The following is a 16466-nucleotide window of genomic DNA, read 5'->3' as shown; positions in this document are numbered from 1 at the left end:
AAATTTCTCGGTACGATAACCTTGAGTTGTCTGAGTACGATAAGGAGAAACTCGTTTCCTGTCGCTGTTTTAGTGACAACTCATGTTTTACAAAATTCACCCTTATATTCCATTTCTCCCTTAAATTTAGATGTACAAAATAACTCTTAATGGGAAAATAGACCTTTGAACTCGAAAGTGAACTTGCATTAGGCAGCCAAAAGAGCCAATGGAGAGGCAGGGAGGGTGGGAAGAGCCAATGATGGTTTGTTTACGGCCCGGCGCTCTGTGAGTGGCCGCTTCTGACCAATCTGTAGTCGCCGTTATTTCATCCAATCTCAGGTAACTTTTCATGTTTGGCGCCAATAATTATCTGCCAATCTTCTCCCGGGAGCTGGAAGGCGTCATAGGCGCCAGTTAATACTTGCCCATGTACCTTCCAGTCCGCTTAAAAGGAGCTGAAATGACGCCAAAAATGAGGCTTCAGATTTTTGTTAGCGTCTATTTTAGAGGACGTAGTTGGTAGGAATTTTCGGTCAATCACTTCGTGTTTGGCGCCAATGATTATCGCCAGACTTCTCAGTTGGTATTAGCTCGAGAAACCCTCTTTATTCCTAATAATTTCAGACGAATTTGTTGAACGAGGGAAGGGTCTCTAGAAGTGAATGAGGCAATATCAAGCCTCAACAGTTGGTAAGATCTTTCAAGTTTAGTGAAGGCCACGGAAAGTTGAGTGAGAATCGGAGCGAAGAGGCACGTGGTCCGATTAATTCGATACTACAAGAGTAATATGGAGGCACAAAAACAAGAGCAATTAAGAAATGGCCGACGAGATAGTTCTACGTTCCGGCGTCAGTTTTCACTTTGCGATCCTAAATTTGGTTAAGGGATGCTGGGAGGAGATACCATGGCCACCTTGGGATTGTCGGACAAGATTGTGCAATGGGAGGTTAACTCAGGCTTTGAAGCGTGTTCATATGGCCCGGAAATAGGTAATGGTCAGCTTGGTAATGCTGTGGGAGGCAGACTAACAATGTATTATGTACATAGAGTTATGAAGTTGGTCATGGTCAGTTTTGCAATGCTTTGTCAATATGAAGTCAGTAATTCACTATTATAACATAAATTGCATGACTAATATAGTTACCCTTATTTGGCTTAAAAATACTTAGCATTGCTTTACTGTTCAGGTGTTTTGGCAAGTTCTGTGGTGTAATATGTATGTGGTTCTTTTTTAATTAGGACCTGGTTTTATATTGCACCAGCATGAAATTCTAGGAGAGCGTCCTTCAGTAAAACAACATCTGTTAGTTATTTTCATTTGCAAGGTGGAGGAATGGGGAGGAGAGGTATACTATACAAGGGAGTTCAGAGTTGGAGAGGGAGCAGACAGATGGCAGAAGACAGAAGTGAATTTTGTCTGGCTATGGGATTAAGGCATCAGACGGTAGAAATATAACCAAATTTTGAAAATAATACTGTTGTTTTTAAGTTTCAGAAATCTTTAATTAGAGCCCCCACAAACTCCTGAAAGTTGCCAGTGTTCTCCTGATGACTAAATGACGTGGGGTCACTACCTGCTCAGAGTTGGTGTACCTTCCTTTTAAAAAATTCCTCTCGGGATTATTATTCATGCATAAAGTGTTATATCAGTATTATATTCATCATAGATATTTTACTGATGCTCTTAACCTGCCGTGTCCCGTCAACATACGGGTATGTCAGAACTTTTTTTCACGCTGAGACCCATCGACGTACCAGTATGTTCTGCAATTGAGAGGCCCTGGCAGCGGGCACACAAAGTATGCAGCGCTACCCATGAGAAAGCCCCTTCGTATGAGCTCAGTGGGTTCATACAATCTTCGATTGTTTAAGTACCATATTTCTTTCATTTGTTATGTAAGTTGCAATTTCGTTACACTCATTTACAATTTTTCCTTGCAGATGTACATCCAACACCAAAAAACATGACAGTGATCAATACTTAGGCAACATGTTAATAATTGCATGTAGACTCTCCCTAAGCTGATAGATGCAAATGGCAAGCCTCCATTTCTATTTTATTTTGAAAAATAAGCCATTTCTTCTCCTGTATTATATGTAGATAAATCAATAAAAATCCTATTTTCAGTAAAGTAACTAAAAAATTGTACAACAGAGGGCATGGTAATTCAAGGTGACCACACTTTTGCATTTCATTCATTCATTCATTCATTGCCAGATGCCATGTATCCCAAATGGGGTGGCCAAGGGCTTAGAGTTAATTGTTTTACAGGGAGGGGCACTAATCCTCCACCAACCCCACTTGACACGTAGGGATGCCAACAGCATCTGGTGTTCCCAGGCGGTCACCCATCCATTTCACATTAAGATATTAGTGGTAGGTGGTGGCGACCATCATCCACTCACTTGATGTAATGCTGCATACTTCTTCCTTAGCCTGTCATTCTTTTTCTGTGCCTGCCCTCCTCTCTTCCAATTCTCCCATCTTTCCTGTCACTTCTTATTGCTTTTCTTTCCTTTACAGGTGGCTTTACATTGAGTGACAAGCCAAATGGTTTCCTGTAAGCCAAGAAACCATTTACAACATTGGGTGGTAACCATATAATCAAACCATACCTGCTTTTGATGTCATCCCCTGCCACAACCTCACAAACAAAATACTGTACTCAACACAAACATGCACAATAACACAAAAAGATGGCTGGCAAACTACTTAGCAGGCAGATGTGCACACGTAACATTTGCCGGTCAGTCTTCTAACATCAGAAACTTCACAAACGGCTTCCCCCAAGGATCTGTTTTGTCCCCTACACTCTTTAATCTATACATGCACGACGTACCCACACACCACAGATACACATAGCTTCCTATGCAGATGATATAACACTTACATGTACACACCAGAATGCAAACACAGCTGCACACATCATTCAACCGTACCTCAACACACTACACGAATGGTTCACCACAAACAGGCTCAAAATAGCCCCAGCCAAATCTACAGTGACTCTTCTCACAAACTGGACAGCAGAACACAGTCACATCCCACACCTCACCATAAACAACACTCCCCTACCACACACACACACACACACCCAAAATCCTTGGTGTAACATACAATACATCAGTGTCATATAAACAACACATCACAAACATTAAAAATAAAATAACACCAAGACTCAATGCTTTGAGGTCACTTGCCCATACAACATACAGGCACAACAAAGAAACCACCACCACAGTATATAAACAATACATACGTTCAGTGATGAATTATGCAAGCCCCGCCTGGGCTTCTAACCTGACCAAAACACACTACAACACTCTACAGACCATACAGAACAAGGCCCTAAAAATAATCACAGGCTGCACAGCTACTACACCCACAGACCACCTACATAAAGAAACCAAAGTTCTCAAAGTCAAGGATCACCTAGACATGAGAGGCACCCAGTTTCTTGCTGCAACCTCCACAAACCCACAACATCCACTACAGTACATGGCAGCACATCCACCCACACCAAGGAACATCAAAACAACACCCAGCACACGATACCATACACAAATACTGTCATCTCTCCCCCCTTGCCCACCTCAGACCAGCTTCCAGAAGCATATCCACACTCAGATCACTCGCCGCTCCATTCAGTCACTTTAAGACAACACACAGCTACATGCATGGCCTCCTGACATCCATCCTTCTGAATCCTATCTTCCTCGTGAGGACAGGTTCCACCTGGCCAGGCTGAGATGTGGGCACCATCCAGCCCACTTAAGCTACCAGAAGAGGCTGGATGACTCCGTCGCTGATGCCTGTCCAGGATGCAACACAGCACCCCATACTATTAAGCACATTATGGAAGACTGCATTGCACACAATCACCTACGCCAACAACACAACATAAACTCTTTGAGAGCTCTGTGGGAAAGCCCAGTCTCGGCCGTGGCCTTCCTAAGGGACTCGGGGCTGTTCGGCCAGACTGCCTAGGGAACAACTACTACTACTACTACTACCATACGTGCTCCCTATGTGTCAGCAAGTGGATTGGTGGAGGGTTAGTGCCCCTCCCTGTAAAACAAATAACTCAGAGTCAAATGGCCACCCCTTACGGGATTATGGCGTCTGGCAATAGATAGATAGATATAGATAGACATTAAGATATCTGGCGAGTGATGGTATCCTTTTCCAGTTTGTAGGGGCTCCTCTTATGACTGATTATGGCTTCATCAATGTTACATGCAAACCAAACTGTATGGGACCTAACCTAACCATGAAAGCAACATTGTTCAGTCCTAACGATGTTGAAAATGGAAAGGAGTTGCCACTTACTTAATGTAGTACCAATATTATTCTTATCCATATATGAAATATAATGACTCAATTTTACAGGTTGATGATAGTTCCCAAAATGTGTAGTTTTGACGTCATTGAATATAAAACTACCAGTTTCCATGCAAACCAAGCTTAATGAGATGTAACCTGGTAAAAATACAGTGCCCATGCATATAACTTAAGCTGTGTTTTTGTTGTCCAAGCTGACGGATTGGATTCAAAGCCATCTTTAACTTGGAGATTTTTTATGTTTTGCAGTTGATTTCACATTGCTCCATAGCAGCATATGATTGTACTACAGTTCTGCATCTTTTACATAACTTATGATCAGCCTCATAGTCTAGTTGTAATATGTTTGTTTTATTAACTGTTAATGAAGAGGGAAGTTAGATAACCAATGTCAGGCAATGGGATGCATGTGAGGGCTGCCATCTCATGGTGGCACTTACATAGCAGATGGCATTGCTGTCTGGTCATACAGGTTCCCCTCACTTTCGTCCCTGTTCTCTGGAAGGAGGACAGTGGTCTGCACAAAAAGGGCAACTGGCTTGCAGTTGACTGGGTTGACATACAGACATACAGATATATCTTGGGTTACAGCAACAGTGACAGTTGGTTGTCACAACTCAGCATTCAAGAAGAAGTGACAGTGTTAGACTAAGTTACCATGAGGAGAAAAGAGTATATTTACCATGATGTTCTTTGTGTGTCAGTGAGGTGTGAGGGAGATGGAAGGAGGTGAAGGCGAAGACATGGGTGCATCATTCCTGACGTCAGAGCAGTACATGATGGAGGGCCACAGCGTCCACCAGCATGACGAGGAGGAGAAGGAGGATGTACCACACATCCTGCGTGAGCAGGACCGCTTTCTGCCCATTGCTAATGTGGCCCGCATTATGAAGAAAGGCATCCCCAAGACCGGAAAGGTAGGAGAGGAGTTCATGTTAACTGTCTTATGGTTAGGACAACTCTGCAGTCCGTTCCAAACTAGAATTAAACTCGGCTAGGACTCACACCCTTCCACACGTCCATATGCCCCTACTTTAACTTCATTATGTGTAACTATAGTTCTGTTTTGGAAATAGTGATGGTGAGGAAGTATGAACTGGACAAGCAAGGAAGGTTGTCAGTCATGGCCATGTGTAGCTAATTCTTATTTAGAATGGATTCTAGTCCAGGCACTGACAAGATAGATAGATGTGTAAGTTATCTCAATCACAATCGGACAAATCTGGTACAGTACTGTACTGTACAGGCATGGGATTCCAGACAACCGATACATACTCTAAGGTTGGTCTGATAAATGATGTTATTATTATTCTCAGCGTGTCTTCATTTATATATGTGAATGCTATTCTTATATTAGCAAGCAGTGTATACTTGTTACGCACCTTCTCACTAATGTGGTCATCTGGAGATAGTCTGTTATTGATAATTACTCCTAGGTATGTGTGTGTGTGTGTGTGTTTGTATTAGCCATGAACTTTTCCAAACACTCACAGCACAGTACTTAATAAGGCCCCTGATAATCCAAGATGTTTAGATTTCTTTCCAACCAATAACTGAATTCTGTGTCCATGGCTGTGAAGTACAACACTTCCCCTGTCTCAGACTGTCTAATCTGAAGCATCAAAACACTGGATTAACAAACACATTCATTTTTCATGGAACATGTAGACTGGAAACTTTTTACATTTGGCTTACTGTAACTTAGTAACAAGCATTATCCTTGAAGAAACTTGCTTTTACTTCTTGGGGGGGGGGGGATTTTGGGGCTAGCTTCCCTGGGGTTAGCGCAACGTCATTGAAGACCACAGAGGCAGGCTTAGGCACATCTGCAGATATGTTGTTGAACTCCTCAAAAAGACAATTATCAGGTGCCTGTTCCTGTAATAAGTGAGCGGTCTTAATGCGTGGGTCACCTAACTTTTTTTTTTTTTTTTTTTTTTTTCCAGCTTCATTGGCAATAAAAATCTATTGATCTTTATTGCCTTCCACACTAGAATGAGGTACTACTGTAATAACCACATCATTATGGCTATTATATTCTTTCAGTAAGTTAACATGCAATGATGTGTATACTGTATACTTATGTACTGGAATGGCAGTAGCCTAACTTACAAGTCTCTGCTTGCCTAGGACTTCATGTATACGGTAAAAGTCCTGTACAGTAATTCAAATGGCAGGGGACTGAGGGTCTTCCGAACTACAGTAATCACTTGATTATCCAAATTCTCCATATATAGACGTTAGGCCTTGGTTGTATTATTTCCATATCCATATTTATTTGTCCGTATCCGAACAAAAGTTCCAACATCGGCTGGCAGCCAACAAGTTAAAAAAATTGGTTGGGTGACTCGCTGGCCTCTGTGTTCACGTGTGGGTAATAGACCACAGCCCACAAGCTGAGCTAAAATGCCTTTTCGGACCCCTACCAAATGGTCAAAGTCCCCTAGCCTCCTGCTTCACTCGGATGCTACCAGATGCATGCGGGTAATAGACTGTAACCGACAAACTGAGGAAAAATGGCTGTTTGCTTCTACTCCGAATGGTCAAAGTCCCGCAGCCACTTGATCACTTGGAATGTACTGCCAGCATGTGAGTAACACAGACCCTAACCCACCAGCAGAGCAAAAATGCCCGTCTGCTACCTTACCAAATGGTAAAAATCCCCTAGCTGCCCATTCCCTTCCATCCTCAGTGCTGCCAGATGTATTTATATCCTTGACCCCCTGCCCTCCCTGTCCCCTGTGCCAGCTGCCTTGCCTCCTACCATCCCCATGCACCACCACCAATGAGTTTTTTAATTTTGGGGGATTTAATTGAATACTATTTGTCATATAGAAATACCGAAAATGCCACAAGAAAGCTCGTGAAATTCTGCATCTAGACATATACTTAGCTCTTGCATGGTGCAGGCAAAGTTTTGCACCAGGATGTTGGGAAGTTATTTGAAGGTACTCTAAGATGGGGCTATTAGACGACTGGGGCAATTAGACTCAGTAAGGGGTAATGAGACTCAAGTGGTCCAGACAGTGTAAATAGGGGTACAGTAAAAGTCCAATTCTTCGGCATTCAATTCCTTGGCAAATCTGACATTTCGGCAGTTTTGAGAAATAGTCCCATTTACGAAAATCTCTGATCGTTTGGCAGATTTTCCAATTTTTTTCGTCCCCTCTACTGCTGGGGACTTCTTCCAGCAGTAGCAGACTCCAATCAACCCCTTCTATTGTACATATGTAAATAAGGAACCTACTATAAGTTTAGGTAAGTGCATGTGAACTTGTAGGCCTACTGTACCGTTACATTTATATACAGTCCGATCAGCGAAGTTAAGCAACGTTGGGTCTGGTTAGTACTTGGATGGGTGACCGCCTGGGAACACCAGATGCTGTTGGCATCCCTACGTGTCAAGTGGGGTTGGTGGAGGATTAGTGCCCCTCCCTGTAAAACAATTAACTCTAAGCCATTGGCCACCCCGTCTGGGATACATGGCGTCTGGCAATGAATGAATGATGAATGTTCACTAATTTCTTTATTTTTCATATTCATGTATAGTACTGTATTCATTACAGTATTGTACAGTATCAAACAGTATACAGTACTCTTTCCAAACACATTTGTAATGATATGAGTAGTGATGATAATATTCACCAAAACATATAAGGTACTGAATGGGTAGGGTTTTTGATAATTCGGCAATTTTGATATTTCGGCACTTGCCTGGTCCCATAGATGCCGAAAAATAGGACTTCTACTGTATATAGTATTGTATTTGACTTTCATAAGGTACTGTTTTCTATCTATCTATCCATCTATCTATTGCCAGATACCATAATCCCTTAAGCGGTGGCCATTTGACTTTGAGTTATTTATTTTATGGGGAGGCGCACTAACCTTCCACCAACTCACTTGCTGACATGTAGGGAGCACGTATGGTTTGGTTATATGGTAACCACCCAGCACTAAATGGTTTCTTGGCTTACAGGAAACCATTTGGCTTGTCACTCAATATAAAGCCACCTATAACGGGAAGAAAAGCAATAAGAAGTGACAGGAAAGATGGGAGAAATAAGTAGAGAGGAGGGCAGGCACAGAAAAAGAATGATGAAGGCTAAGGAAGAAGTAGGCAGAACTACATCAAGTGAGTGGATGATGGTCGCCACCACTTACTGTTTTCTAAAATCACCAATTTAAATTGTATGTGAAACGTAGGGATAGCTTGCTGAAGGTAAGTGAACTGTGATCAATTTTTCATTCCTGTTATTTCCAGATGTTTTTGAGCTGTGATTTACAACAGTAAAGATAGACAAGGTTAATTGTATTTTCCTCCGCTCTCCCATGGTTATATAATAACAAGCTAAGTGTCATTAATGTTTATTACTCAGCCAAGGTAAGTTAGTTGCTTTCATTTATAAAACATTATGAGTTTAGACTAAAGGGGCAATTTGACTCAACCCCCTGGGGCAAATTGGCTCGGCACTTTGGGGCAATTTATATGCTTTGTCTTTGACTGGTGAAGGAGAGTAAGAAGAAAGTGGATGAAGAGTTTGGGAGGAATCTGAGTGTGAAATGGAGGGAGAGTAAGAAATTGTTTTGGAAGGAGATAAAGAAAGTAAGGCAGTGTGAAAGGGGAAATAGTAGGGGAGTGAAGGATAGGAATAATAGATTGTTGGTGGAGAAGAGAGAGAAAGTGAGGAGATGGAAGGAGCACTTTGAGGATTTGTTGAATGTAGAGAGTGAGAGCAGTGTGAGTATAAGTGGTTGGGGAATGGCTGGGAGAAGAAGAGATGAGAGGAGGGAGGAAGAGATCAGTAGGTCGGAAGTAGTGGAAGCGATGAAGAAGATTAAGCTGGGAAAGGCCCCAGGAATTGATGGAGTGTGTGGTGAAATGCTTAGGTATGGGGGTGAGATTGTTGTGGAGTGGATATGGAAGTTGTGTAGATTGGCTTGGGAAGAGGGAAGGGTTCCAGAGGACTGGAAATCAGGTATAATTGTTCCTCTGTACAAAGGAAAAGGGGAGAGAGAAGTATGTGGTAACCATAGGGGTATTTGCCTTCTTAGTGTGACTGGTAAAATATATGGTAGAATACTCATTGATAGGGTTAGGCATATGACAGAGGAGCTAGTTGGGGAAGAACAAGGGGGATTTAGGAAGGGAAAAGGGTGTGTAGACCAGATATTTGTTCTAAGATGTTTAGTGGAGAAGTATCTAGAGAAGGGAAGGAAAGTGTATGCTGCCTTCATGGACTTGGAGAAAGCTTATGACAGAATAGATAGGCAAGGTATGTGGAAGGTATTAAGAATATATGGAGTGGAGGGGAAATTGTTGAGTGCTGTGAAGAGTATGTATGAGGGAGCTAGGGCTACGGTGCGAGTGGATGGTGAGCTGAGTGAGTTCTTTGATCTCAATGTGGGACTGAAACAGGGGTGTGTAATGTCTCCATGGCTGTTTAATATATATATGGATGGGGTTGTAAAGGAGGTTCAAGGTAGGGCAGTGGATGTGGGGGTGGCCCTAATGAATGAGGGTGAGATTTGGAAGCTTCCGGTGTTGCTGTTTGCTGATGATACAGTATTGTTGAGTGAAGATGAATGGGAGTTGCAAGGTTTGGTGAATGAATTTGGGACAGTGTGTAGGAGGAGGAAGCTGAAAGTTAATGTAAACAAAAGTAAAGTTATGGTGTTTGAGAGGAATGAAGTCACAGAGTGTGTAGTGAGGTTGGATGGTGAGGATATGGAGAATGTGAGTGCATTCAAGTACTTGGGTAGTGTGATGAGTAAGGATGGAACTTTGGGGGATGAAGTAAATGAAAGGGTACAGCAGGGAAGGAAGGTTGTTGGTACACTGAAAGCAGTGATGAGAAATAGGGAGGTGAGTATGGAAGTTAAGAAGTCACTGCATGATGGTATTGTGATCCCTACCCTGACGTATGGAAGCGAGGCGTGGACCTTGCAAGAAGGGAACAAGTCAAGAGTGAGAGCAGTGGAAATGAGTTACTTGAGAGGAGCATGTGGAGTGACGTGGAGGGACAGGTTGACGAATGAAGAAGTGAAGGAACGTTGTGGGGTAAATGTGGATGTGGTTGAAAAGATTAGGAGAAATACACTGAGGTGGTTTGGACATGTGGAGAGGATGGAGAATGAAAGACTGACTAAGAGGGTGTATGTAGGTGAGGTGGAGGGAGGGAGAGGGAGGGGTAGACCGAGGATGAGGTGGAGGGATGGAGTTGAGAGGTATATGAGGGAGGGGGGGGTGAGTTGGGGGGAGGGGAGTCAAATGGTGGGTGACAGAGTGACCTGGAGGCGTTTTGTCTGCGGCCACCCTTTGCGGGATTAGGGCGTCGGGCTATAGATAGATAAATAGATAGTCTTCCTCTAGTACTATCTGGACAGTTGTAGACACTACATTGCAGATTTCAAGGATAACTTCCCATGCACAGACTGGGTACATGGCTTCCTGAAGAGACATAAAGACCTGCTGTCCTCCACGATATGCCAAAACATTTCGAGGAAGTGGGCTGCTGTCTCTGAAGAGGTCGTAGTGGCCTACCTTAAAAAGATAGAAGACAGTGTTAGGGGTGTACTGTACCTCCTGCAGACATCATTAACTATGACAAAATCAGCATCTCGGATGATCTTAAAGGAAAGCTCCAGATATTCCGGCATAGTATAAAACATACGGTGCGTATCATGAACACAGCAAAGAGTTCAACGTCCATCATGTTCTCCATCACTGCCAGTGGAAAACACCTTAATCCATGTGTTGTTTACAAGACTGAACGCTTGCAGCAGTCATGGACTGAAGGAGGACCAATGGACGTATATAACCAAACTCCTGGCTGGCTCGATTCAAATTGAAGCAGGGGGAACGGAGAGGCAGCTGTCCTTTAGGACACAACCAAAGGACATTACTATACTGAGCAAGAAGATGTCGAAGGTCAGAGCGACTCGAATGAAAGCTTCAATTGTTTCACTGAAGGAAAGCCCACCGAGTCCAGTTGCCTCACATCTAGTGTTGATAAACATTACAGGTGTTTTTATTTCTCAGATATGTCTTTTCTCTGTTTTTCTATGTTAAAATCAATTTTCACATATGAAGTTGGTTCATCAGTGTCATTACCCATATAGCAAAGCTTTTTAAGTGCCCTAAATGTTGCACCACAAACCTTAGTACAATGAAAAGTAGCTAAAAGTGAGTCAAATAGCCCCATCTTAAGCTATTTTTTACTCTTTAACAAGTTTATTCTCACTGCACTTCTGTACTTTTACTCATCAGTTTTGTGTGTTTTTATTAGCTTATACTATAGACACCAGTGAAGATGATGATATGCAATTTATGCCAATGTAACTAATTTCCATGGGCCAATTTGGCCATGGATATGTTTCATTCATTCCTACATTGCCCCAAGAGGAGCATAGAAGCCTGGGGCTAGGCAAGTTGGTCCAGACATTTGAGATGAGAGTGACCAGCCTCACTCATCTGTGAGTGGCATTACGTGAGCAATAAACCCCAGTCATTCCTTAGATATAAACCTTCACTGTCTTAATCTGATTGAAGTGCTGTAATTACCCACTAAACCACCAGATGCAAAAATCTGGTTATATGGTTACCACCTAGTGTAGTAAATTGTTTCCTGGTGTACAGGAAACCATTTGGCTTGTCACTCAGTGTAGAGTTACCCACAGGCGAAGGAAGAGGAAAGGACAAAGGAAAGAAAGACAGAAGAGGGAGTATAAAGTCACCCGCAGGCAGAAGGACGAGGAAAGAATGAAGGAAAGAAGGACAGAAGAGAATGGAAGGAAAGAAGGATGATGGAGAAGAAAGGGCAGACTCCTGAGAGCAGCACTACATCAAGTGAGTGGATGGTGAGTGCCTGTCACTCAGTGTACAGCCACCCAAAAAGGAAAGAAGAATAATAAAAATTGACAGGAAGGATGGGAGAAAGAGAAAGAAAGGAGGGCAGGCACAGAACAGAACAATAAAATTGAAAGAAGATGTAGGCAGCACTACGTTAGGTAAGTGAATGATGGTCACCACCACTTATCACCAGAAGTGCATTTATTTTGGCACATGATTTTCTCTGGATTTCAGGGTTTTGAAAGCATAGTATTTTCTAGTTATATTGTATTTCCTATGTTTTCACAGATTCATGCTTTTCAGTGTCAGATTTATTAACCATAAAATTAAGAATAGGGGTATTGGTATCTCAGGAAATGTCTCCTACAGTAACCTTGTGGTAAATTTATAGAGGCCTAGATCTTTTTTGGATATTGCTGAAGATGTAATGGGTAAGTTTAATTAGGTTTTCCTCTTACACAGCTTCTCTGATTTGCTGTGAAAGAATACAGGTTTATTTGGAGTACTGTAAGCAATTGTAATAGCACTGTCAGTTTAATTACTGTAGCATGTTATTTCAAACCGGATGAAGATCCCTAACAATTTTCAGCACATTTGATACCCAGGTTTACAGCACTGTAGTCAGATTGGAGAGTGGATTTGACCAGTATCTAAGGAGCTTATTCCTTCCGCATAAGTATTGCACATAGAATTTCACACAGCCACAAATTGGCACAGGTGTTCAGGTTGTGGGAATGGCCTATTTTTGTCAGGAGAAAACAAACCAACTATAGTAACATTAAATTTCTTTACTGATAATGCCCTTTTTCCACAGATTGCCAAGGATGCAAGGGAGTGTGTGCAGGAATGTGTGAGTGAGTTCATCAGTTTTGTGACCAGTGAAGCCTCAGACCGTTGCCACCAGGTTAGTTAGTATGTGGCTGTGTTTAGGTGCTTAGTGGAGATATATATGATTACCTACTATGTGTGTTTGTGTATTCCATCCTCATATAACCCCTTCAGTGTGATGACCTGTTTTCTATTAATCAGATCACCATCAGAGTACTTTATTGAAGTTAAGGAACATATATTTTAGCAAAGAAGTCAGAAAAGGTTCATCTAACTCCTCAAGCTCTAAAAGTTTCTTGATCTGGGTAAAGCCATCTGCAGGTAGCAAGAATAAAATGAAAAAATATGTCACTAACTTCAAGGGTCTGAAGTCTAGGATATGCATTGGCAGAATGTTAACCTATTGTAAGTAAAGCAGCTTCAAGTGAGACTTACTTGTAGCTCATGACTGAGTTGGAGAAAAGTACATCAGAGGAACTCATAATCAGTCATTAACATCATTAAGCGAAGAACAAGTGTTAATTCACCAGCAGTATGAAGCAGTTTTAAGTGAAGCAACTTTGAATAATGACTGATTGTATTCTGTTTTTTTCATTATATTCTAATTATAATATGAATATCAGTGTCCAGGTAAGTTTAAGGATCTGCAGAAGTGCATAATTTTGAAGTTACCAATTATTAAACCTCACCAGTTTTACAGTACAAGTAGGCCAGGCCTAATGAGGCCAAACATAACCATAATTATAGCATTTCTAACCTTAGTATTTTATTACAGTAATCCCTCTAATATCCGAACGCCCAATATCCGAACATCCCCACTAACCGGACATAATCCTCCTGGGATCCAATATTCCCAAAATGGGCCAAAAACTGCAAAAAATTCGAAAAAAATCTGACTTTTTTCCCTCCCATAATTTGAAATTCCCGCCTGGCGCCAAACAGCTGTTACACCATGGTCCCTTCACCCCTTCCTTCCATCCCCCTCCCCCCTCCCCTGTCAGGTTGCCATTTGGTATTTTTCATTACCAAGTGTGGGCCAATTTGGTAATGAAAAATTCGTTTGGTAATGCATTAGAATAATGCATTACCAAATGGATTTTTCACATGTATGAGGATACACAGGATGGAGATGGTGGATTGTTTGCTCTCTCTGATTAATCTGCTACCCTACATAGTGTGAAAATAATCAACATGGTGTTAGTTATAAGGAGAGTGATTACATGTATTTCCACTTGTATATATAATTAGTGAAGAATATATGCTAGCTTTACGAATTTGGTAATGAAAAGTTATATTTGACAATGAAAGTTGAGGAGATTGGTAATGTGGCTGTTGCGATCTGGCAACTCTGTTACCCCACCAACATCAACAGTCACAGCTTAACTCCGATGGAGAGCAGATACTCATAACAGTGCAAGCCACAGGTGCTTGTTTTTTGTGAATAAACAGTGAATAAACTGCAATACCTTGCCACTAGAACACACAGGAATTTACAGTGTTGTGCAGTGTTAAGAAATTAGAATTTAGAGTGCAGAGGATTAACTGTGGACTGCAAACTGGCGGTTCAAACCAGTGCAAGACCAAGGGACTTGTAAGTACCCAGAATGTTTAATATTGTATAAACTCACCTCTAAAACCTCATTTTATGGTTCTTTTGCATTTATTTCAGTCTTTTATGTCCCTTATTGGTGTGATTTGGGTCTTAAATAGGTGCTATGCATGTCCAGAGGGAGATGTATAGGTGTTTTTCAGAGTTAGGGTCCGTAAGTACTAGTCCATAAGCTGGGGCCCAATATCCGGACAGGACCACTATCCGGACCTGCCTATGGCTCTATTGATCCAGATATTGGAGGGGTTACTGTAGTAAGTTTCTTGAACTTGAGTGTTTAGGACTTGAGTGTCACAAACAAATTACATTAAGATCTCACATCTAACAAGTAACAGGTACCAAAAAACACCCATAAGATGCAAATTCATTAGATGCGAATGCATAAACATGGGGAAAATTATCCATCTATCTATCTCTCTATTGCCAGAAGCCTCAATCCCGTACGGGGTGGCCACAAACAAATCGCCTCCACATCGCCCTGTCCCCCTCCATTTCACTGCCCTGCTCCCAACTCACACCCCCCTCTCTCATATACCTCTCCACCCCATCCCCCCATCTCATCCTCGGCCTCCCCCTCCCTCTTCCCCCCTCCACCTCACTCACATACACTCTCTTCGTCAGTCTCTCACCCTCCATCCTCTCCACATGGCCAAACCACCTCAGTGTGTTCCTCATAACACTTCCTGTCACATTCACACCACAACGCTCCTTTATATCCTCATTCGTCAGCCTGTCTCTCCATGTGACTCCACAGGCTCCTCTCCAATAACTCATTCATTCATTCATTCATTGCCAGACGCCATGTATCCCAAACGGGGTGGCCAAGAGCTTAGAGTTAATTGTTTTACAGGGAGGGGCACTAATCCTCCACCAACCCCACTTGACACGTAGGGATGCCAACAGCATCTGGTGTTCCCAGGTGGTCACCCATCCAAGTACTAACAAGACCAAACGTTGCTTATCACTCAGTTCCGATAAAAGTGAATTCCCGTCTATTGAAGTCCGCTGTATGGAAGCTTTACTGTATAATGCTGACAAACCAAGCCGTTGGTAGCAGCAAATTGGCAGGACGTGCTGTTTTTGTACTGGTGCTTTTTGCCCTTATTTATGGTTTGATTGTGCTGCATTTGTGTGCAGTAACCCTGATAGTCCTTCTGCGTTACTTTTCTGACTCCCTTGTGATCCGCCAAGAAGGAAATTATAGGATATTGAGCTGATGAAAGCAAGCTGGTCTGCGAGTGGAGCGAATGTTGTCAGCTTTGCTGGGCAAGTTTTATTTGGCCCAAAACCGCATAGGGATGTAAGCTTAGATAATATCGCGGTGCAAACCACTTTACCACAGTTTTGGATATCAAGAAGAACAACAGTCATTCCATTCAACCAAAATGCCATCAAAGGTAGAAACCTTGGGCAAAATAGAAAAACACTGCTGGTGTTAATCGATTTGGTATCATCTGGCAACTCGTCCCAGATCTTTGTATGGTTCAAAATTAGCCTGCCTGATACAGGGGTGAAAATCTCATTTTTAAACAGCTTTGCTTATGAAGAAACCACCATTTGTGCAAACATATCATAACTGATGTTAAAAAATGCATCAGAAAACCTTCACTTTTGAGGCTGCAATCGTGAATTACAGTATGTGCAATTTTCGCAAACTATTGATATTGCAAACTATTGTATGATGTTGCTGCTTGTTATGAATTCGCTGTTTAGAAATCCACAATTTATGAGATTCCACTATACATCTTTTCATCACCTAAATATATCATCATCATAAATAATATTGCTAGTTTAAATATTGCATAGATTTTTAAAAACTAGAATTCCACATAATTGCATTGATCTTATTTTGA

The 16466-nt window shown here is 42.0% G+C and overlaps 1 protein-coding gene across 2 annotated transcripts in view; it reads left to right on the top strand.

The window, feature by feature from the left end:
* Nucleotides 1-256: 256 nt before the first annotated feature.
* Nucleotides 257-16466, top strand: part of Nf-YB (nuclear factor Y-box B) — a 30588-nt gene continuing 14378 nt past the window's right edge. The window contains exons 1-3 of one of the 2 annotated variants that reach the window (XM_080269819.1): nucleotides 257-321; nucleotides 5029-5241; nucleotides 12991-13080. In XM_080269819.1, coding sequence (XP_080125945.1) covers nucleotides 5044-5241; nucleotides 12991-13080 — 288 coding nt within the window. In that variant the 5' untranslated portion in view covers nucleotides 257-321; nucleotides 5029-5043. Of the gene's footprint in view, nucleotides 322-4206; nucleotides 4321-5028; nucleotides 5242-12990; nucleotides 13081-16466 lie in introns of those variants that run through there. The other variant, XM_080269820.1, reaches the window with a different exon arrangement.

Source organism: Coenobita brevimanus, chromosome 38, assembly GCF_032717465.1.
Source record: "Coenobita brevimanus isolate Jiangsu-jjx chromosome 38, ASM3271746v2, whole genome shotgun sequence".
NCBI lineage: Eukaryota > Metazoa > Arthropoda > Malacostraca > Decapoda > Coenobitidae > Coenobita > Coenobita brevimanus.
This window is presented reverse-complemented; position numbering and strand designations above follow the sequence as displayed.